The sequence below is a fragment of the Cibotium barometz genome, chromosome 43, assembly GCF_041138505.1.
Source record: "Cibotium barometz isolate CiBa-2024 chromosome 43, ASM4113850v1, whole genome shotgun sequence".
In the NCBI taxonomy this organism is placed as follows: Eukaryota; Viridiplantae; Streptophyta; class Polypodiopsida; order Cyatheales; family Cibotiaceae; genus Cibotium; species Cibotium barometz.
In genome coordinates this window covers 47,686,837-47,712,163 of record NC_141088.1, presented here as the reverse complement: position 1 = coordinate 47,712,163, position 25,327 = coordinate 47,686,837, and the positions used below count along the sequence as shown (strand labels likewise).

General features: G+C 37.4%; 1 protein-coding gene across 4 annotated transcripts; it reads left to right on the top strand.

Annotated features, from left to right (window-relative positions):
• The first annotated feature begins 13,463 nt into the window (after positions 1-13,463).
• On the top strand, positions 13,464-21,410 carry LOC147613994 (E3 ubiquitin-protein ligase RGLG3-like). 4 transcript variants are annotated; one of them, XR_015263294.1, is made up of 12 exons: positions 17,643-17,740; positions 18,417-18,497; positions 18,638-18,722; positions 18,857-19,000; positions 19,380-19,493; positions 19,657-19,754; positions 19,857-19,936; positions 20,051-20,156; positions 20,254-20,381; positions 20,496-20,559; positions 20,649-20,784; positions 20,942-21,410. XR_015263294.1 is itself a non-coding variant. In XM_086781982.1 (11 exons), exons 2-10 carry the CDS (start codon positions 18,450-18,452, stop codon positions 20,548-20,550), a joined length of 858 nt encoding a protein of 285 aa, XP_086638108.1. In that variant the 5' UTR covers positions 13,464-13,602; positions 18,417-18,449; the 3' UTR covers positions 20,551-20,559; positions 20,649-21,185. The 4 variants fall into 4 exon arrangements, 3 of the variants coding, with proteins under 3 accessions (XP_086638108.1, XP_086638107.1, XP_086638106.1); XM_086781982.1 differs by lacking the exon at positions 17,643-17,740 and adding an exon at positions 13,464-13,602 and having other exon boundaries at positions 20,649-21,185; XM_086781981.1 differs by lacking the exon at positions 17,643-17,740 and adding an exon at positions 17,463-17,608 and having other exon boundaries at positions 20,649-21,185.
• The last annotated feature ends 3,917 nt before the right edge of the window (positions 21,411-25,327 follow it).

The following is a 25,327-nucleotide window of genomic DNA, read 5'->3' as shown; positions in this document are numbered from 1 at the left end:
AGAACTGGCATTTTGTATGTGTGCAAGGCTACAGGCTGAGCTTCGGGGGTCATGATCTACTTCCCAAATTGGAGGCATCTCTGTTAGCTCTGCTGGGAATAAATCATCATAATCACTTAACCATTCAGGTTCTTTAGCTTTTAACTTTGAGTCTACCGGATTCATTTTGACAAGATAAATGTGTTGCTTCTTTCTAAGTCCTTTTAGTAACGTAGAAGCCTTTACTAACTGCAGACTTGGGGATCCTGAATTTTTGATTCCTTGAACCTTGTTTCCATGAAGGTCACAGAAGGAGATGGTTCCATTATGGCAGTGAATGTCAGCTTGATTTTTGTGGAGCCAATCCATTCCAAGGATCCCGTCGAAAACTCCCAAAGGTATAACTCTGAACTAACAGTCAGTTAAATTCCAATCTAGATTGAACTGAATACGATCTGTCTCAAGGTGAGTGAAAAGAATCTTCCCACTTACCAATTCAACTTGCATAGGTTTCCTTGATTTCTAATCTAAGACTAGCTTACGTAAATGAAAGAATGAGTACTGCCTTAATCAATTAAAAGCTTAAAAGGCTTACCCTGATAGGTAAGCTTTAAGATCGGTCCACGTCTGGGTATTACAGTCAAGAACGGTTAGTCTCGCAGTGATTCCTCCAAGTGACCCTGGCCATTTCCACAATCTTTAACCTAGCGAAAGCCATCTTGCTTCTCTCATTGTAGCTAGTTACATCAAAGTATTCCTCCATTGCTTCAATCCACTTTTCCACTACTTCACCTAATTGTTCCCCTTCACCCGGGCTTTTCGAACATCCGGATCTAACTCTTTGTCATCGGTTAGAAGATCCGGTTGCCTTCTTGCACGAGCCGCACGCCTCATGACTTTGACAAAACAAGATTTTCATCAACTTAACTTTGACAACAGATTTATGATTATTTAATTTTTGCGATTTATTCTTTAAACAGGTAATTATTTCATCATTCTTCATGAAACAAGGTTAACCATATTCACAATCATGAAAACAATTTGGAAGTTTTTTGCAAAACATCATTTATTATCAAAAGTTTTCGATATATACATAGAGCATTACGGCTCCCAAAAATCAGTGCCTCAATCGTATTCGCATAAAGAAGTGAAGCTACGAAGGAGATATACCATGGTATACACGATTCATTACAGAAAGAGGTGCTGTAATTCTATCTCTAGGGATAAAGCGGCTAAGAAGCCTAAAAACTCGGCATGAAGTTCTGAAGTTCCTGGGTGAATGATCAAAGAGTTGCACATGTTGAACAAGCCCTAGCCTTATCAGAATCATGGCTAAGGAAATATTCTGCCTGAGCCTCTGAAGCTGACTGGTACTGACATTAATACATCGCCCTCCATAGAACCACATATACTGACGTCTCTCAAGAGGATCAGGAAAGTAAAGACTCTCAAAATGATTTCGCTCAAGAGAATCAGGAAAGTAAAGACTCTCAAAATGACGTGCGAGTCTCACTCTGCTTACTCGGGTCGTAGTAGAGTTGATGAGGTGGTCGCATGCAAAGGCTATCATATCCTGACTCTGGGAGAGTTCAAGAATGCCAGATAGATTCGGGGTATCCATCTATAAATTTCCAATTCAATTTATGAGTTTTTCATTTTTGAAGTTCGTTCAACATAATATAAACAAGTGAAAACATTATTTCCTAGATTTACTTTACAATTCTTAAGCAATTTCTGTTGCCGTTATGTAGATTATAATAGCGCTCTGATACCAACTGTGAGATCCCACTGCCCTCTGTGCACCAGATTCCCGAATGGTAGCACAGCGGAAGTAACTTCCTCTTGCGCGGGGCAGGGTTTCCCACTCAGGGCCTCGCCCTCGAATGTCCGCCGACACGAGACTAAGCTGGTGGTCATTTCAAAAACTGAAATCGGGAAAATTTTCCATGCCCGAAAAGCGGGGACGACTCCACCATTTTGAATTTCTTAACGAATTTTTTTCTAACGAAGTCAAGACTGATCTAACCTTCATCTGAATAAACCAGATAGAAGGGAAACTATAACAGACTTAACTTGAAGGAATCAACGCTTTTTTCCTAATTGAATTAGGCACAGCCGTTGATCTATTCATTTGAGAAGTCTTCAGGCTTTTAATTAACTACTCGAGTTCTAAGCATAATCCTATTAATCAATTCTATTATTAAAACTCTACTAATTCTAGCCTAACCCCATCCGGCCCATGGGTTAGCCACTGTCCAACCACTGGAATAGTAGAACCAGACAAGTACTCATTCACCCATAATTGAAAGCTTTTCTTAACTTCACACTCCTCTTTAAACTTTAATTTATAAAACAATCCATTGACAAACAATTACTGACAACTCAAAATTTCCATTCAATCCTTGTTTCTTACAAATCCTTTAAGAAAATAGGGTTTCTATACAAGTTTTCAGTTTTGATTTTCTTTTAAATACAATGAGTATATCTTAATTCCGTATCCAAGCCAAGACTTCTAGATCACAGGTCTGGATTCCCAAGCAGAATTCCTTGAATTTTGAATTCTTGATCCTCAGATCAAAATTTCATGTCTCAACTTAGTTTCAATTTCGATGGGTGATTTGAGTGTAGATTACTGAACTGGTCACATCGTCATTTCTTAAAACTAACGAAGGAGTTACGTCTTGGTCATAGTCTGATTCAAGGTTTGTGTTTGGAAAGGTTCTCCCTGAATTATCCTTCTCGAAGGTAATATTTCAATTACTACTTTACTGAATTCAAAACTAAACACGAATCCTATGAGGAATAAATTAGTCATTTATCTAAATTCCGACTTCGATAGTTTTTCTGAATTTTCTCATTACCATCTTAGAGAATATAAAATGGTATAATTTTCCTTTATTGAGTATTTACTTATTCATTTTTCCAATATTCATGGGGTTTAAACATAGGATTAAAGTGAACTCTTATATTGATTAAAAAGAATCCTTTATGCATCCTTTTATGCAAAAAAATCAATAATGATGAAAGTAACACTTTTATAATTAAAAAAATTATTCTTTTATGCATCTATTTATTCATAAAAATCCATAATGATGAAAGTAACACTTTTATAATAAAAATTATTCTTTTATGCAACTATTTATGCATAAAAATCTATAATGATGAAAGTAACACTTTTATAATTAAAAAAAATATTCTTTTATGCAACTATTTATGCATAAAAATCCATAATGATGAAAGTAACACTTTTATAATTAAAAAAATATTCTTTTATGTAACTATTTATGCATAAAAATCCATAATGATGAAAGTAACACTTTTATAATTAAAAAATTTCTTTTATGCATCCTTTTATGCATAAAAATCAATAATGATGAAAGTAACACTTTTATAATAAAAAAATTATTCTTTTATGCATCTATTTATGTATAAAAATCCATTTTGATGAAAGTGATATTTTTATAATTTAAAATTTTTCTTTTATGCATCCTTTTATGCATAAAAATCAATAATGATGAAAGTAACACATTTATAATAAAAAAATATTCTTTTATGCAACTATTTATGCATAAAAATCCATAATGTTGAAAGTAACACTTTTATAATTAAAAATTATTCTTTTATGCAACTATTTATGCATAAAAATCCATAATGATGAAAGTAACACTTTTATATTTAAAAAAATTCTTTTATGCATCCTTTTATGCATAAAAATCAATAATGATGAAAGTAACACTTTTATAATTAAAAAATTATTCTTTTATAATAATAAAAATAATCAATATGCATCTTTCTATGCATAGAATTTAATTCTATTGAAAATCATTCTTTTATAATAAAAAAATAATCAATATGATTCTTTCTATGGATAGAATTTAATTCTATTAAAAATCACTCTTTTATAATTAAAAAAATCAATATGCATCTTTCTATGCATAGAATTTAATTCTATTAAAAATCACTCTTTTATAATAATAAAAAATAATCAATATGCATCTTTCTATGCATAAATGAAAATGACACTTTTAGAATACACTAATGATGGGGATTACTCTTTTTGATTAATAAAAGATGAAATTTATTTCACAAATTTTTAGAAAATTTTACCATAACCTCCTTTGTATGGCTGACCATTTTTCAATTTTTCTGACCTTAATCTACTTAGGAATTATCCCCAATTAGTTTACTTAGGAATTATCCCCAATTAGTTTAAATCATTCTAAATTAATCAATTTTCATTTTTAAGAGAGAAACAATATGAAAAGATTAATTCTAACAATTAGATCACTTAACTAGGATAAAGAAGGGCTGATTTTAAGAATGAGAGAGGGGGAAAGCCTTTCCAAGAAGGCATAGCATCTGTTTATCATTTTAAGATAACAAACAATTTAGAAAACCATTAAAACAATAAAGAAAAATATAAGATTTCTCACTTACATGAATTCTGGGAGCTTTCCTTTGGCTTGATGGTTTGAGGGTTCTACTCTTGTTTGCAACAAGAGTGGCCACCAATTCTTTAGAAGAGGGAATGGTCAAAAACTAGTGAATTATTAAGAAATTCACAGTTCTTTGCTCTTGGGAGAAGTAGAGTAACAGTGCATAAAACACTATTAAGCTTTAACAAAGGGGGGAGGCTTCTATTTGTAGGAAAAAGTGAGCTCCTAACCAAGCAAACTGATTCTAGAATTTTTCAGTTCAGTTTGGTCTATTTTTTACCATTTTTAGGTCAGTTTAGCTTACTTTTTGGAACTAGACTTGAATTAGGAGAGGAGAGATGAAATATCTCAATTTTTGATGATTTAAAACTCCACCACACATGTGAAGTAGGTGCCTCATTCATGAGGGGGGAATCCCTATTGTGAGGTGTCAAAAATCCATTTTTTTAGTAATTCCTTTGGTCCTTAGTCCACTCTTCATCTTATGTGAGTATTTACTCAATTTTGGGAGGATTTTATTTATTTCTTCTATTTATCTTCTCCACACATTTGGATGAATCTGATTGGCCCCTCAAACCTTAATTTAAAAATTTTTCAAAAATCTAGACTCCTAGGGTAAGGCCTCTTGAACAGATTATACTTGATTTCTAATGCACCTTCTGAAAATCTTTTTGAACTTCTGTTTCGGGGGAACTTATTTTAATAAGAAGAGATATTTTTCCATCCAAAAATATTCAAAATCTGAATAACCTCTCTCTAGAATATTTTCTCTCTCTAGGCCAAAACAGGTAGAAACAAGATCTTTTATATTTCTGAAGAGGGATTTGATTACAAGGGAAGATGTTGGACATCTTGAGAGGCTGGGGGAGGAATCTTACAAGGAAGAAAATGACTTGGAGTTGTTTTTTGAATACGGGCATGGATCTGGTTGATTGGCCTTGCTGGGCTTCAACGGATGAGGTCATGGCCCTTTTACATGGATCTTGTTGGTTGATCTAGCTGTTGTTTAAAATGGAGAGTACATATGTATTTATGAGATTATACTCATGGGTACTATGGGCTAGGAAATATTGAAAAGACCCCTGAGTGAAGTACTAGGTGAGCCTAAAGGGACTGACTAGGTGGTGAGAGTTATGGTTGCCGATGATACCATAGGTACACTAAGGAAGGAATGATTGAAATTTGGATTTTATAGTTGGAAAGTAGAAAAGAAAAAAAAAAGAGGCCATTTTTATGGTTAGTGCTTTTCTTTGGTTATAGAAATTTGATTGAAGATATGTAAGCTAAAACCATGCGAGTTTCTCAAATTCAAGAAATTCTTAATGATTAATAACTTCTTATTTGAGTTATCTTTACATGATTTGGGGGGAGGATTCAAAAAAAAACTTACAAAAGCATTTCAGTTCCAATATTATGATTATAACTACTAACTATGGTTGCCTTTTAGGGTTAGATATGCATGACACAAAAGATTAACCTCCATTCAAAGCAACCAAATGAACACATACATATACACATAGGCAAGCATGGAAAGAAATTGATAAATTTACCAACCCAACCATTTGCACTATACTCAAATGTACCTTGTACATTCATGGAAGGATTTAAGGACACATTAAATTTAAACCATGTTGTTATAGCATTATTAACTAACTTTCTAAATAATCAATTTTCTAGGTAGCCAATGTTACATCTTATGTGACCCATCTAGTAAGCCATACCCTATGCCTAATCCATATGGGATCCGTGCAAGGTTTAACTCAAATGTGACTTGTTTGCTTGCAAATATGAGCAACAAATAGAAATCAAAGTGTAAAACAAAGAAAAAAGACTCACCACATAGCATTGGGTCTAATCTGCCCCTCGAGATGGTGGCTCTTCTTCCCATATGGAGTATTTATATCTTTTATTATAAAAATAGGCCTATAGAGCCAATAATAGCTTGCTCTAAGAGCTCCTTGTAATAACAAAACACACACACACAAGTAGACAAGCACATAAGAGAGATGGATGGCTGATTTTTTTTTTCTGTACAATATAGGAAAGTACTCTCCTACTATAACTTACAGAGGTCAAACATGACTTGTTTGCTTGCAAACATGAGCAACAAATAGAAATCAAAGTGTAAAACAAAGAAAAAAGACTCACCACATAGCATTGGGTCTAATCTGCCCCCTTGAGATGGTGGCTCCTCTTCCCATATGGAGTAGTCATATATTTTATTATAAAAATAGAGCCAATAATAGCTTGCTCTGAGAGCTCCTTATAACAAAACACACACACACACACAAGTAGACAAGCACACAAGAGAGATGGATGGCTGATTTGATCAGCAAGGCCAATCAACCACATCCATGCCCGTATATTTGAAAAACAACTCCAACTCATTTTCTTCCTCGACGCACCCATGGGTATGCTGGGTGACCCAGAGCCCGAGCACCGTATGGTCAGCACCCTCTAGGTTCCTTCGCAGAGCAGGTGACCTAGCACTTCACTCATAGGCCGCTTCCTTGGTCCCTCATCCACCGTACCGGAAGCTCACCATTTTAATCGAACCGGGGCTGGTTAAGACCTCGGCCGATCTTGCCATGCGAGACATCCTTCATTGACTCTCCGTTAACTATTGCAGCATTTCCACTTAGGTCCTCATGACCTCATTCCACAAGACAGTCAAAATGCTTTCCCCAGCATACTTGACGTAAAACAATCTTTAAAAATAGGTTTTCACATACAAATACAGCTTCCAAACAAAATTTTCATCTTTTCTCATCATCATTACACATCCTTTCACATCATTCCTCATCATTACGCATCCTTTCACAGCATTCCTCATCATTACACATCCTATCACATTATTCCTCATCATCTCTCATCGTTCCATATCATTTCTCATCATTCCATATCATTTCTCATTATCCCACATTTTTGTACAACAATTCACATCAATTCTCATCCATTTCAAATCATCCTACATCTATTTACATCCAATCTCATCCATTTCAAATCATCCTACATCTATTCACATCAATTCTCATCCATTTCAAATCATCCTATATCTATTTACATCTAATCACATCATTCCCACATCAATTCACATCCAATCACATCATTCCATATCAATCCACATCCAATCACATCATTCCCACATTAATCCACATCCAATCACATCTTCCCACAACAATCCACATCTGATCACATCAATCCACATCCAAGCACATCATTCCCACATCAATTCACATCTAATCACATCTTTCCACATCAATACACATCTAATCACATCATTCCCATATCAATTCACATTCAATCACATCATTCCCACATCAATTCACATCCAATCACATCATCTCACACCAATCCACATCTCATCACATCATCTCACATCAATCCACATCCAATCATATCACTCTACATTTTTTTATACATCAACCAGATTAAAAGTATAATCATTCTACTTTCTATACTGACAGGACTCTCTAAGTCTCGGCTATTACTTGGCTCAGTGAAAGAAAACTCTGGTTACCATTACATAGGATCCATCCACAATTCACCACCTAGCATGTGGGATTAATGGTTCCTCTCAACATCCCCACACGAAGAGTTCCCCCTCAATCTATGCTAAAGAAGAGAGATTGAAGCAAAATTTTCTTTACTACCATATTGGTTAGTGTTTTGGTCCACATGCATATTGGCACCCTCTTTCCACTATTGCCAATGATGTGAGATTAATGGCACAAACCGCTATCTATGCAAGTAGTGTTCTCTAGCATGGGTCAATTCATATAAGAGGTTTCAAAATGTAGAGCGAGTTCTTAACTTTTTTATCACATCAATGATATATATATATATATATATATATATATATATATATATATATATATATATATATATCCACACCTTGACAACTTTTCATTCATTCCTCCTTGGATAATTGAGAAGAATGATTATACTTGAAAACAAGGTATTCTCTTTTTTTTAAAAACTTTTAGAAAAGCACCATGAATAATAGGGTATGGTTGAGTGTACTATCTAATAGAATAACTGCATGGACCACACAAAATACTTTATTCTTTCTAAGTGTAATCATTTGTCCAATCTTGTTTGTGGTTATAGGATTATAAAAATATATTTGCATGATCTAGTCTCTCTTTTAATTAGTTCATGAATAACAAGAGTAAAAAGTGTTTATTAGATAGTGAAAGGATGCCATTGCACACAAATTCATGTAGACTTTTTAATTTAATATGTTGGGGATTCTTTGTAAATAGTTGATAAATAAAAGAGTAAAATAGATAGTGAAAAAGAATTTCTTTATACAAATTCATGTAGACTTTTCAAATAAATATGTCGGGGATTCTTTGTATAAAAATGTGTTAAGGATTCTTTATATGGAAAATGTGTCCCTCTTTGTTAGCGTGTTAAGGAAAAATAAAAGAGAATAATATGCTATCACATATTCTTCTCATTGGCCTAAGTTTTACAAAAGTGTTAAATCTATTCGACACCTAAGGGAGGCACCACTGTAGGCAAGTGGACATCATGACCCTATACTTTGTTAAGGACACATGAGATTCTATATACTTTGTTGAGGACACATGAGATTTCTTTGTACATTATATACACAAGGACCTATGTAGAGCTTACTATTTTTATTTTCATGTTTTTTGACATCTAGTTTACATGTAACATCTTTTTGGTGATCTCATAGACTCTTTAGGTCTCTAAGAGATGTTAACATATACTTTCTTACTATTTTTATTTTCATGTTTTTTGACATCTAGTTTACATGTAACATCTTTTTGGACCTATGTAGAGCTTACTATTTTTATTTTCATGTTTTTTGACATCTAGTTTACATGTAACATCTTTTTGGTGATCTCATAGACTCTTTAGGTCTCTAAGAGATGTTAACATATACTTTCTTTCTTCTCCTCCTCGTCCTCCTCCTCCTTCTCTCTCTCTCTCTCTCTCTCTCTCTCTCTCTCTCTCTCTCTCTCTCTCTCTCTCTCTCTCTCTCTCTCTCTCTCTCTCTCTCTCTCTCTCAATGATGGTGAATCGATTGCCGCCGTCGATAAGATCGAATGGGGTTTAGTATTTGCTAATGTCTCACAACAAGGCACCATGTGATAAGGAAATCATGGAGTAAACTTACCTTGTACAAATTGAATAGTACAAATTGAATAAGATTGAGTCTTTCAAATAGTCAAAAAGATGTAAAGGCACAAAGATATGAATCATAGAGGAACTAATCCTAATAATGCAAAATTAGTCGAAGTATGAGTAGCTCACAAAGAAGCAAAGTGGCAATCTATTATGATGGTAGAGCCGTCATTAATTTTGGTAAGCCGAAATCCAAACCAAAAAATAGATCCCTATTTTTAGTTGAGGTGAATGTATTTAATGCCTCACATCGTAGGTCTATTAGATAATTAGCATGATTTTTCTCACATTGTATTTAACGTCTCACATCATAGGTCTACTAGATTGTTAGCATGATTTTTGTTCCATTTGAATGTTTTCTTTTGTTGCATCTTAGATTTGACTCAAGAATTTTATCATCTTCATATTGGTAGAGAAAGAGCCCGCCTAATTAGGATTGTTGAAGAGAGAGAGAGAGAGAGAGAGAGAGAGAGAGAGAGAGAGAGAGAGAGAGAGAGAGAGAGAGAGAGAGAGAGAGAGATTAATGCCTATAAAAGGCCAAAATGACCTATGAGACCAAATACAATAAGATTATAGTTCTCTCTATCATAAGGAGTAAGATGCTTCTATGTTTGGGAGCTCTAGGCCTCTCTCACATGTGCCAAGGTACCTTGCTAACATCACGAGAGGGTGGGATGTAAATGTGAATAGGGAATGTGCATGCATGATGTAAGTGCAATAAGTGCAAGGTTGAGGCATGCAATCATTTACTTCAGGTCCAAGCTTACCTTTCCAAGGTCTAGCCTTTATAAATTTTCTTAAGAAATTGAGGGGGAAGGCACAATGATTAAAAAATATGAGGGTATAGATGGAATGTGAAAGTTGTGAATAAGCATAAATTGGTGGTGCATATTTACTCAAACCTATTAATTATTTTTTTCGATGATGCATATTCACTCAAACCTTACACTTCATAAGGTAATAACCTTATGAAGTCTAAGGTTTTAAAATTAACATTTTTTAAATTTTTGGTGCTTCTAAAATTTACATTTTATAAGGTTATACATTTTAAATTTTATAAATTTACACATTCTAAAGAATAAAAACTTGAGTTTCGTAAGATTCAAATAAATGAATTTTATAACATTACAAAGACTTGGTCTTTAAGATTAAAACTAATAAAATTATGTGCACAACTTCTCAAAGATAGATGTAGAGGCATTGAAATAAAACATGTTTTTATTCACAAGGTTACAACCAGCAGCACATTGATTACATAGAAGGAAACTGAGCCAGAAAAATTAAGATTACACAAAACAAGCTTCTTCCTTGGTGAGACCTACGAATTTATAGACATATGGCAAGAGGGGAACAAATTCATCACCATCCATAGTCACTTTTTTGAATTTTTATGCCCGCTCCCATACAGAAAGATAGGAGGTGCTATAGTCATGCGGTGACCTGGGCTTCTTGATCGTCATCAATGATTATAGGATTTGCTTGAGTTCCTGGCTCTACACTATCGTTGCCATGCATGTCATGTACTCCTTCACGATCTTTAGTTTCATCCTCTTTATCTTCTCTGTTTGCTCTTGCATCCACCGGATTGAAGTATCTACTAACATGGAGAATTCGCAAATAATATCTTGTCTATGTCTATGCAGTGGGTCAGGTGAGGCAGCTTCATAACTTTCCATACTACAACAGATCTTTTCTTCCTCATACCTGAGCCAATCTTTGGAATTATCCATGACGTTGCTATAGGTAGTACTTTCTAGTCCGGACCATTTTTAAGAGTTTGGTTTATAGCGAAGCTCCAAGCTTATTTGCAATGTAATTATCCATGCACACATATTCTCATTCAAAAATATTGATAAGAGAGAGGCAAACTTTGTTTTTTAATTCAGCCTGCCCATATAAAGCATATAGTTGATGGCCTCTTGTTATTTCCTCTGTAGATATATTATGTGAGAAGAACTTTAAGTGTGGTTTATGCAAGTCTTTCATATACAGTAACCTACCATGCCTTTGAAGGTGTGCATTTTAATTTGTCAAGGCCTCTACACATAACCAAGCCACCCTATCGTTTGAAAAGATCCCATCATAAATATCATTTTATTGTTTTCCCTACACTAATGGAGCCATCAAACTAACAACCATTTGAAAATGCAAGTGGTTCAAGGTACCACTTCTCCAGTGCAAAGAGTCCTTTTATGCACTCCATTCTGATAAATTCTGATAAGGGTTCCCAACTTGACAGCCTTATATCACCATTACCAATGGCAACTATAACTGACACTTCAAAGAGCTTTGTTTTCTTGTCTACAAGGAAAGAAGGAATCTTGTGTACAGAAGGCTCCAAATCTACGTTCTTTTTAGTTTTCATTGGTTTTTTTCCTTTGTCATCACGTTTTGTAGATCCTTCAAAACAATCATTACATTAAGGTTATAATGTAATAGTAGTCAAGAATTTATGTTCCACATACATCCATCTATTGTTTGCAGGTGCATATTACAGAAAAATATAAAATGCACAGTGTAATGTGAGGAAGCGGCATAGCAACGAAGACACACGATTAATTTTTTAAAAGCATAAATTTTTAAATATGAAAATACATGCATGACATATTGGATATTTTAATATTGTTGATTTATTGAAAGCACTTTTGAAAATTCAAAATATACAGAAACCAAAGACGTCAACATTTCTAGATTTTAAGCAAAGAAAGCTTAAACGAAACACATCTTGTGGACAGACAAGTGTACAATGAATTCTACGTGTGCCTAATATGCAATTTATTAATTCATCCATAATTTAAAAATGTTGGATGAATTAATTATTGAAGCAATTTTAAAAATTGGAAATATGCAAACACGGTTTCTTTATAGAAATCAAAGACGTCAACATTTCTCGATTAAATATGTAGACACGGTACGGTTTATTTACAGAATTCAAAGACTTCAACATTTATGGATTTCAAGGAAAAGAAAGCTGAAACGAAAAACACATCGTGTGCGGACAGATAAGTGTACAATGAATTTTGCATGCTTATATTTATATATTCTGCACATATTCACCACATTTTCTGCTGAAATGGCTGAATTAAGACGTGTGGATTTGCAGATTCTTTACGAATAGTAAAACATTGAACCTTTTCAAAACTGTAGAAAATGACAGCAATAAAGTTTTTTGTTTTTAACGAAAGCAAAAAAGACAACATATTAGCTGGTGCGCGAGCTTATACAGAGAAGGAAAAAGATTTGAAATGTTAGAAGTGCAGATTATACAGAACAGACGATCAAGCTCTCTGCTTGATTACATGCAAGTTACGACCAGCGGCGGCGGAAGGGCCTTCAGGAGGAGTGTCAACACGGTTATGGACAGAACAAACTTGTTACCTCGGGGCAGTAAATGTAGAAAAGCATGCTGATGGTAACCAAGCATGCAAGCAGCCATGCTGATGGTAGCCAACCACGAAAAGACGAACAAGCCACAAACACGCTAGAAGACATCCTCCACACGACATACATCGACTTCCAGAAGACGAGCAAAGCAACAACACGCAAACGAGAAGCATGGCGACACAACAACATGCTGCAATTACTATCACCCATGCTGAAAAAAAATCAGGCCATGGTCAAAACAACGTAAGCCGTGGTGAAAAAGATGAACATAAAAGAGATCCTACGTCAGCCATCATGCAAACGATCCGACATGGCACGTCAGCCCATCATGCAAAAGACAAGAAAACCTTCATGTGGGCCTATGTAAGCAATCTATACGCACGCACTAATTAATTAATACAAAACTAAAAAATGTTGGTGGTGCATATTTGGTATCACTCTTATTCTTCAAAAATCTAGTAAAAAGCACTCTCCATATGCACTTTACAAGACAATATCCAATGATAATTCATTGATCGACTAAATAGAGGGGCGCGCGTGTGTGTTGAGGGTGCTGGGGACGGAAAGAGAAGAATCTGAATGGAGATGGACAAGCGAATCGTGGCCCCAGGAGCAGTGGTGCGAAGCTCTGGTCGGCGCTCCCATGGTAATAATGCTCCCCCTCCTTGTTTCAAACAACACACACACACACACACACACACAATAAGGAGTAAGATGCTTCTATGTTTGGGAGCTCTAGGCCTCTCTCACATGTACCAAGGTACCTTGCTAACATCACGAGAGGGTGGGATGTAAATGTGAATAGTGAATGTGCATGCATGATGTAAGTGCAAGGTTGAGGCATGCAATCATTTACTTCAAGGTCCAAGCTTACCTTTCCAAGGTCTAGCCTTTATAAAAAAATTTAAGAAATTGAGGGGGAAGGCACAATGATTAAAAAATATGAGGGTATAGATGGAATGTGAAAGTTGTGAATAAGCATAAATTTGTGGTGCATATTCACTCAAACCTATTAATTATTTTTTTCGGTGGTGCTTATTCACTCAAACCTTACACTTTATAAGGTAATAACCTTATGAAGTCTAAGGTTTTAAAATTAACATTTTTTAAATTTTGGTGCTTCTAAAATTTACATTTTATAAGGTTATACATTTTAAATTTTATAAATTTACACATTCTAAAGTTTAAAAACTTGAGTTTCGTAAGATTCAAATAAATGAATTTTGTAACATTACAAAGATTTGGTCTTTGAGATTAAAACTAATAAAATTATGTGCACAACTTCTCATAGATAGATGTAGAGGCATTGAAATAAAACATGTTTTTATTCACAAGGTTACAACCAGCAGCACATTGATTACATAGAAGGAAACTGAGCTAGAAAAATTAAGATTACACAAAACAAGCTTCTTCCTTGGTGAGACCTACGAATTTATAGACATATGGCAAGAGGGGAACAAATTCATCACCATCCATAGTCACTTTTTTGAATTTGTATGCCCGTTCCCATACAGAAAGGTAGGCGGTGCTATAGTCATGCGGTGACTTGGGCTTCTTGATCGTCATCAATGACTATAGGATTTGTTTGAGTTCCTGGCTCTACACTGTCGTTGCCATGCATGTTATGTACTCCTTTACCATCTTTAGTTTCATCCTCTTCATCTTCTCTGTTTGCTCTTGCATCCACCGGATTGAAGTATCTACTAACAGATGGAGAATTTGCAAATAATATCTTGTCTATGTCTATGCAGTGGGTCAGGTGAGGCAGCTTCATAACTTTCCATACTACAACAGATCTTTTCTTCCTCATGCTTGAGCCAATCTTTGGAATTATCCATGATGCTACTAGGTAGTACTTTCTAGTCCGGACCATTTTTAAGAGTGTGGTTTGTAGTGATGCTCCAACCTTATTTGCAATGTAATTATCCATGTACACATATGCTCATTCAAAAAGATTGACAAGAGAGAGGCAAACTTTGTTTTTTAATTCAGCCTACCCATATAAAGCATATAGTTGACGGCCTCCTGTTATTTCCTCTGTAGATATATTATGTGAGAAGAACTTAAAGTGTGGTTTGTGCAAGTCATTCATACAGTAACCTACCATGCCTTTGAAGGTGTGCATTTTGATTTGTCTAAGGCCTCTACACATAACCAAGCCACCCTATTGTTTGAAAATATCCCATCATAAATATCATTTTATTGTTTTCCCTACACTTATAAGGGATGGAGCCATCAAACTGACAACCATTTGAAAATGCAAGTGGTTCAAGGTACCACCTTTCTCCAGTGCAAAGAGTCCTTTTATGCACTTTCATTCTGATAAATTCTAATTAAGGGTTCCCAACTTAACAGCCTTATATCACCATTACCAATGGTAACTATAACTGACACTTCAAAGACCTTTGTTTTCTTGTCTACAGGGAAAGAAGGAATCTTGTGTACAGAAGACTCCGAATCTACGTTCTTTTTAGTTGTCATTGGTTTTTTTCCTTTGTCATAGCGTTTTGTAGATCCTTCAAAACAATCATTACATTAAGATTATAATGTAACAGTAGTCAAGAATTTATGTTCCACATACATCCATCTATTGTTTGCAGGTGCGTATTACAGAAAAATATAAAATGCACAGTGTAATGTGAGGAAGTGGCATAGCAATGAAGACACACGATTAATTTTTTAAAAGCATAAATTTTTAAATATGAAAATACATGCATGACATATATTGGATGTTTTAATATTGTTGATTTATTTTCAAAGCACTTTTGAAAATTCAAAATATACAGACATGGTTTCTTTACAGAAACCAAAGACGTCAACATTTCTGGATTTTAAGCAAAGAAAGCTGAAACGAAACACACCCTGTGGACAGACAAGTGTACAATGAATTCTACGTGTGCCTAATATGCAATTTATTAATTCATGCATAGTTTTTAAATGTTGGATGAATTAATTATTGAAGCAATTTTAAAAATTGGAAATATGCAAACACGGTTTCTTTACAGAAATCAAAGACGTCAACATTTCTGGATTAAATATGTAGACACGGTATGGTTTCTTTACAGAAATTAAAGACTTCAACATTTATGGATTTCAAGGAAAAGAAAACTGAAACGAAACACATCGTGCAGACAGACAAGTGTACAATGAATTTTGCATGCTTATATTTATATATTCTGCACATATTCACCACATTTTCCTGCTGAACTGGTTGAATTGAGACGTGTGGATTTGCAGATTCTTTACAAATAGTAAAACATTAAACCTTTTCAAAATTGTAGAAAATAAAAGCAATAATCTTTTTTTAAAAAAGAAACCAAAGCGATAAAGAAAGAAATGACAGCAATAAAGTTTTATGTTTTTAACGAAAGCAAAAAAGACAACATATTAGCTTGTGAGCTTATACAGAGAAGGAAAAAGGTTTGAAATATTAGAAGTGCAGATTATACAGAACAAACGATCAAGCTCTCAGCTTGATTACATGCAAGTTACGACCAACGGAAGGGCCTTCAGGAGGAGTGTCAACACGGTTATGGACAGAACAAAGTTGTTGCCTGGGGACAATAAATGTAGACGGAGACTGGGAAGCAGTTGTAGGTCCCCCCATACTGAAAGCGGATGGGAGACCTTCAGTAGAGGGGAAACAAGAAGGACGCAGATCAACTTCTCGCAGGATGTTGGTGATATCATGCATGGGTTTTCTTTTGGGAGCCATAATAATAACCAGGAAGGCAGCGAGACGAATATACAAAGAACAAACGAAAGTACATAAAGAACACAACTCACACTCTGAATAAATAGCAAAAGAGGCCATGACTTGCCATAAAATCAAAACACTCCAGAAGATATCCGATCTGCTAAGTCCATTCTGGAAGCTCGATAAAACCACCAAAAGAAGGTCCCATAACCATGCTGACGAAAAGCATACTAATGGTAGCCAACCACGAAGAGACGAAAAGCATGCTGATGGTAACCAAGCATGCGAGCAGCCATGCTGATGGTAGCCAACCACGAAAAGACGAACAAGACAGAAGACATCCTCCACACGACATACGTCGACTTCCAGAAGGCGAGCAAAGCAACAGCACGGCAATGAGAAGCATGGCGACACAACAGCATGCTGCAATTACCGTCACCCATGCTGAAAAAAATCAGGCCATGGTCAAAACAACGTGAGCCGTGGTGAAAAGGATGAACATAAAAGAGATCCTACGTCAGCCATCATGCAAACGATCCGACATGGCACGTCAGCCCTATCATGCAAAAGACAAGAAAACCTTCATGTGCGCCTATGTGAAAGACAGCGCCTATGTAAGCAATCTATACGCACGCACTAATTAATTAATACAAAACTAAAAAATGTTGGTGGTGCATATTTGGTATCACTCTTATTCTAGTAAAAAGCACTCTCCATAGTTATGTATTGTGGATGGTAGGGTATCTTTCACACTGGAACAGGTGACTGCCTGCGTGCTAGCATTTATGCACTTTACAAGACAATATCCCATGATAATTCATTGATCGACTAAATAGAGGGGCGCGCGTGTGTGTTGAGGGTGCTGGGGACGGAAAGAGAAGAATCTGAATGGAGATGGACAAGCGAATCGTGGCACCAGGAGCAGTGGTGCGAAGCTCTGGTCGGCGCTCCCATGGTAACAATGCGCCCCCCTCCTCGTTTCAAACAACACACACACACACACACACACCCCACTATATAAACGCGCTCTTGGGAGCCTTAGAGTAACACAGAAGAGTCTCGAGCTTCTTCTTCTCAGCACTATCAGGTTAGTCTCAAGTCCATTGTATTAACCTATGATACCACGATGCTATGACGTGTAGTCTATGATGAGCCTATGGATGGTCCTGGGGTAAATGACCATTTACCATGGTCACCATTTTCATGCATCAAAGTACCATCACAGACTTCGTAGTGATAATAGTATGATGATACCATGATACATCAACATGGTGTGCCATCGATTGGTAGGGTAATGCTATGATGCATCAACATGGTGTGCCAGATGATACCATGATGGTGCACCAACGTGATGTGTGATAGATTGAGTCTCGATGACAGGCTCGTGTGTGTGTGTGTGTGTGTGTGTGTGAGAGAGAGAGAGAGAGAGAGAGAGAGAGAGAGAGAGAGAGAGAATATACATGATCTATAATGATATGGAGTTGGTGACGGTTCTCTGATGGATCAACATGGTGACCATCAAGGACTCTAGATAGTATAGTGTGTGTGTGTGTGTGTGTAGAGAGAGAGAGAGAGAGAGAGAGAGAGAGAGAGAGAGTGTGTGTGTACATGATCTATATCACTATGGAGGCTGTGATGGTATTTTGATGCATCAACATGGTGACCATGGACTCTAGATAGTGCATGACTTCCCAGTCTTGCAGCTTTTGCTGGTGAACTCTACAAACTTTGCTAGTTGACAAGCGTCTGCATACTCTTTGCAGATTGGAGTAAAGTGCAAGGCAAAGTAAGAGGATATGGAAAACTTTTCCTACATAGGCGATGAGTTCACAGATATTTTTCAGGTGACTGGTTACACCTTTTTTTAAAGCCTTTTCAACCAGTTGGCTTCTTGTACTGCAAGAGCATTTTGCCTACTAGTGTTGAAAGGAGGGATGGCACCCTAGCTCTTACATGGGAGGAGTCGGTACTGTTTAAAATACAGGTTGCAAATGCCCTTAATACTGCTGGGCTTGAGTCATCAAACTTGATCATCGGCATTGATTTCACCAAGAGTAACGAGTGGACAGGTGATACTCCTGTTCTGATCACGGTCTGTAAATGTCAGCTGTCTACCATTGCAGGCACCTGCTTCCTCCTTGGAATGCATTGACATCATCCAATTTCAGTGATATCATTTTTTTATTTTGTGTGCTTGCTGCAGGTAAACATTGTTTTGATGGACTGAGCCTTCACACCGTTTCATCTCGGACACTGAACCCCTATGAACATGCTATCTCCATCATTGGAAAGGCCCTATCGGAGCTTGACGAAGACAGACGAATTCCTTGCTTTGGTTTTGGTGATGGTATGCCGAAGTTTCCCTTTTCTCTGCAACTGCAATCATTTTACCTTAGGGGTTCAGTAGAAATCATGTAATATAGCACATGAGCTCAACATAAGGGTTTAAAAATCATGTAACATAGCACATGCGTTCAACATAAGAAATGGTTTAATAGTTATACATTTTAAGATAAATTTACTGAGACATATTTACAGTTAGTGTTGATTTTTCCACAAAAAAAAGGGGGGGGGGGGGGGGGGGGGTACAAGTTTGTGAAGAAAAAGGGTTCCATTTTATTGTGCTTAATTTACATTAAGTAGGTACACCCTTTGAACACCACATGCAATCTCTGATGAACATGTTCCAAGTGTTTTAAAATTTTTCTTCCCATGTTGGCTGGCAGCAACCACACATGACCAAAAGGTCTTCCGCTTTTATCATGATGGCCGACCTTGTCTTGGCATTGAAGAAGTTTTGGCACGCTACAGACAGTTACTTCCACACATCACACTTTCTGGTATGCTGCAAAGTTTTATCTTGACAAAAGCATCAAACTTCTCAATGCTCATGTTTGTCCTTTCAAGAAAGAGACTTTGTTGCAAGAGAAAGTCAGAGCTAACCAACCTCAGCACTTGGATGTGCTTTTCAACGAGTATTTAATTATGTATCTTGCTTCACAGGACCAACATCATTTGCTCCAGTCATACATGCTGCAATAGATGTTGTGAAGCAAAGTGGAAACCAATTCCATATACTTGTAATCATTGCTGATGGGCAGGTACCAATAGTGATGCATTAAGATGCTTGTTTTAGGGAACTCGAGAGGGAGGCCACTTGCATGCATACCCCTGGTCTGATACAAAACTGGCTCTCTTTCTAGGTAACTGGAAACATTGGTATGGGCAGAGGAAGACTCAGCCAACAAGAGAAAGAAACAATTGATGCCATTGTTGCTGCAAGGTAGCACCATCAGGAAATTTTTTGATCCACATTCAATGGTACATAGGAGTTTTTGCATGCTGCTGCAATGGTTCTTTGTGATGAGTCAGTATCGTGTGCATGCCATAATTGCAGCAATTATCCATTGTCAATTTTGATGGTTGGAGTTGGTGATGGACCTTGGGATACAATGAGACAATTCGATGATGCCATACCCAAGCGCAAGTTTGACAATTTCCAGGTCGTGTGTGTGTGTGTATGTGTGTGTGTGTGTTTTGATGTTGCTTACTTGCCTTTTGAGACTTCCGGACAGCACTTAAAAAGATTCTATCTTGCAGTTTGTGAATTACACACAAATTATGGCCGAGTACAGAAATCCTGCTTGTAGAGAAGCAGCATTTGCAGTGGCTGCATTGATGGAGATACCCAAGCAATACATGGCCATCCAGTATATGCAAGGTGTCAGGTAGGAATCAACCAAGTCTTCACACTTGCTCATCATAATTCTTGTGGCCGGCAGGGCAACTTGTTCTGATCAAAGAGATTCTATTTTAGGCTTATTTTGCTGTTGTCGTTGTAGATATCCAAGAGCAAGCTTTAACAACCCACTGCTTCTCCCACCTCCCCTGCCGTAGCTGCCTCAGGTACAGACTCAAATTTTGTGTTTCTTTTTTGGTTAAGATCACTACTTGTATCGTTGAGGACCATCTCATACATTCTGTGATGTCTGCAGAATAACGAAGCATCTGAGGTACCCTCCATAGCATACTACTGAATGACCAAGAGTAAAGAAATCAGCTCTTTTCTACTACTCACAAGAAAGTTTGGTATTAGTAGGCATGTATGGGAAGTGTATGGTAAAAAACATGGTAAGCTGTCATGATTAGATATCTTATCAATATTACTACACAATCTTATAATTTTGTGTTCTTTTTAGTTTACATTGACCTTTCAAAGTGATCGCTTAATTTGAGATTCACAGGGTGCCATAGTTCATATCATACATTTCATATTGCCATATGTCAGGGAGAATGATAAGTATGATTCAGCTCTTGTTGGAGTTTCATATGTGGCCTTAAATTTGGGGCTATATACGCATATGGGAGTTGGGACTTCAAAATATTGACAATTTGACACTTGAAAGTTTAAGGCTAGTACATACTATGTACCTGGCCCCAGGTTCTTCGCAACCTGAGCCTAGTACCTACAGGGTGCAGACCAGCTATGGTGTCACTTTCATCAAAAAAGTTTTAAATTTTTTATTTAAAAATCGAGCAAGAATGATAGACCAGTTACATACGCTATTTTACCATACATTGGCAAATGTTTGCTTCGCCAATCATACGTGTTTGATATGAACTATGTAGGGTGCTAATGCATCTAGAGAAGAGTTTCTTTCATGTTGACTTGTAATTGTGATCATGTACAAAACCATTTACACTTTTTTATTAGTAGTGAATCAATCAATACTAGCATGTGGAGCAACTTTAAGAAAGGGAAAGAGTTTCCAAGAAAGAGTCTATTGAGCAGGCCTTACCTTTCCTATTTGAATTACAAAATAAGACCTTATTACAGCAAATCCCAAGAGGAAGAATTGATGCAAATTGCAGCCAAATAAATGCTAGACTAGAAGTGTGCATGATAGGCATGTCAATGTTATCCACACATAAATCTCTAGGTAAGAGTACCATAAAATGCATAGCTAATTTTTGCCTCACCTTAGAACGTATTGCATTTTAATGGCATGAAAAGTAAAATGAGAGTGAAAAGTAAAATGAGAGTATATGGAAGTTCTGATGATTTCAAAAAGTGTAGATGACTAAGCATACAAGGCATAGGTTGGGACATGTGCTAAGGAAATGTGATAGTGTTTGGTAGATTAGGGTACGAACATGTTCTCCACCCAATGCGTCTAATATGATTAGATACATATACCACTTGACGAGTCAAGGTATTGCAACACTAATAGAGAAGGCTTGTACAATTTGGTATGTTCTCGAATGGATAGGTATATATGAAGATAGTATGTCATGGGACATCCGATTGGATAGTTGTTAGTTGCTCAAGCATATTTACATTGTAAAGAAAAGACTTATTTACTAAGGTTAAAGGTGGGTTTAATCTTTGACACACCGTCTTATAACTAATGTTTTACAATAAGTGCCATTAGATTGGCTAGATTTCTCATGCTTAGCTTTATGGGCTTTGTGAGGAAATCAGCCACACTACATTTAGTTGGTAAAGAAAATTCTGATGTCTTTGATGAAATGGTAAATTAATTTTGAAAACAAATAAAAAATAAAAAATTAAATTTTTTTAAAGAAAAAAACCAAACGTGTGGAGAGGAAAGATTTTTTATTTGGAGAAAAAAATTTTGAAAAGAAAAACCTCCAATTGATCCCGACTCCGGCCTCGGTCTTTTGATATATATATATATATAGGAGAGTGAGCCTCCATAGCTTTCTTTCAAGTGAGAGCTTATGGGAAGTCGTGCCCTATATGTAGCCCACTCCCCAAGGAGTAAAGTGAGCATGTGGGATAAAGCCCTCACCCTTTCCTCCACAAGCAAATAGGCTTTTGCCCCTTCCTCCCAAGGGAAACGGACTGTTTTGAGGACTACAGGAGCTCTCGATAGGCGAACACGGTGCTGTAAAGCACGCTAGGACCCTTTAAACGATACGCTCGTTTCGAGCTATCACACGTCCTAGTTCAGGTTTGACCATAAGTAAGGGGATTAGAAACGGGTTAAAAACAATACAAAAACAAGTAAAAACGGGGTGTGAAACACCTAAGAAACCACTTGTGTGGACTTCAAGGGTAGTTACCAACGCTCGTAGGGTACCCACGTCATATGCATCTATGCTCTGGTCGGGTGCTAGATCCTGAGCCACTAGAAAGCGTTTCAGTCTACGCAGGCTCACACCATCCCTCCACGTTAGCATCTTGGCCTTCCGTTGGAACCCAAGGAAGTGCAACCCAAGATCCAAGAATAGCGGTTAGTGACTCGTCCTCTGACTCAGAAGCCATGGAAGGGCACCCTACCAAGAACCCTGAGGAGACAAGCCAAAACATGCCAGTTTGGGTCCCACAACCCGGATCTAGAATGTTTAGTCGTCTAATAGAGACCTTTAGTAGAGCTACACGCTCTGAACATGCGACAAGCAAAGTAAATGAAGAAGAAGGGGTAGTGGATTCGCCATTCACATCTCATGTAGACCCTACCCTCCCAAAGAGTGTCCATGTGGATATTCTACCCACTTCGTTTAATGAGGGCCCTACTGAGCTACCACCTTCCGATGCTCTTCCTAAAGTAGAGGTCCCTAGAAGCCAATCCATAAGAAGTGACATTGCGTCCACTTCAAGAGAACCATTTGGCACACCAAGTCTAGATGGGATATTTCTCAATGAAAATTTGGAATATGATCTACACACAGAGACTCTAACTGACCTATACACGGGTTACACATACCATGTAGGTTGGTTAGAAGTCCTACGATCTACATCTAGCGCCACTAATCTAGAGGAGCAACAACAAATGATATGTGAGGTTATTCATAGAATTATCCAAATTGAGAGGCAAAATAGGGGAGTGAACTTAGTTTCCACTGGCCCTATGAGATTTTTGGATACGGGCAAGGCCAAACAACCAACCCTATCATAATTGGAGACTCCCTCGGTGAGTCCCATAGACCCTTCATATGTTGTTTCGCCTGGAGTCTTAATGCAGGTTGAGCCCACGAGCAGTAACTTTAGCTTTCCAACCTTGGCTCAACTTTCCATTAAGGAATCCACAATGCCTATCCCAATGATGAGCATAACGGAAAGTGCACCTGTTATACCGCTGTAGTTAGTACGACGCCGCTACCTAGTGGAACAGTACATACAACAGTGCATGCCAGTGCCTATCGACCATATGTACCTATCACTACTCATGCTCATGTAGCTCCTATGCCTCTTAGTATGCCAATGGCGTATGCTCCACGACCGCCTTATCAAAACCCTTATCCAAGAGGAGCTAGGCCTAGTCACATATCATATCCTACGTCAGCTGCCTATATACCCAGACCAACGCCAACTCCTATCAACCAGGCTATCCTAGAAGTGCCTCCACCAGCTATGTCTGCTCGCCTAGGTGATCTCGCAGCGTTTGCTCAGACGATCGGACGATCTATTGCAGAAAACATGCAGGCATGCCTGAGAGAGAACCCAGAAGCAAGGCAGTACAAGTTGCCAAGCTCACTCAAAACTTCAGTGGTAACGAAGATGTGAGGAAGCACATTGAAGTCTTTGAACACGTGTGTGATTCCTTGGAAGAGCACAATGAGCTGCATAAGTGTAAGGCCTTAGGCTTTACCTTGAGTGGGAAGGCCGGAGATTGGTATCGAACCTTAAGGGTTGAAGAGCGCACTCACTACCCCACTCTCAAGAGATTGTTCTTGAAAGAATACATACGTGAGGGTGTGCTTTGGGGAGTAGCATCTCAACTCCAAAAAGTTGAACGCGAGGAAGGGGAGTTAGTGAGAGACTTTATAAGTCGATTGAAGCATCTAAATTCTCGCTGCACTCCCGATGAGCGCTTCAATAACAACCAACTGCTCGATAGATTCATCCGAGGATTGTGCCACGAGGACATATACAATGGCCTAGTCATTAGAGGTCTTACGTGGGAAGCAGTCTCACTGCCAATGCAATCCAGTTAGAAGACAACTTGATGATTGCAGGTAAAAAGGTGTCTTCGGAGACAAAATCCATTAGTTCGCAAGTATCTGGGCACGAGCCAATGACAGTAAAACCTATTGCCAAGGAGCCCAAGATATCCGAAATGTCTATGACCGACCTTACTAAGGCTCTCCAAGAATACTTTAGGGGTAATCGAGCTCCTCAAAATAGCCATATGTGCCCAAGAAGAGAGCAACAATGGTGTTCGGTTTGCTTAGGACCACATAACACGAGTGAATGTCCCACATTCAGAGTCAAATTCAATGGGAATTGCAATGCATGTGGTAAGTATGGCTATCAATCTAAAGATTGCCTAGTACTTAAGCGTATGTTGGCAAATCAGGCACCACTAGTCTGGTCAAACACACCTCAAGTACCCGCACTAATGCCTGCTCAACCAGTCGAGCAACCGTCACAGCACATAGTTCCAAGGAACCCGAATGTAGTCCAGTCTGTGCCGTTACCACCGCCAGTGCTAGGACCACAACCTCCACATCCAAGGATTATCCCTATAAACCAGATGGGTTGTGAGTCACATAGTGCGTGTGGGGATTATGAAGAGGAGATAGACCCCACTCTTCAATATGGGATTGATACGTTTGAAATGACTCCCTAGTACTACATGGAGGATCATTTCGGGCAAGTCAAGCCTGTATATCAAGTGGCTGCTCTCGCCACAAGAGGGCAAAACCT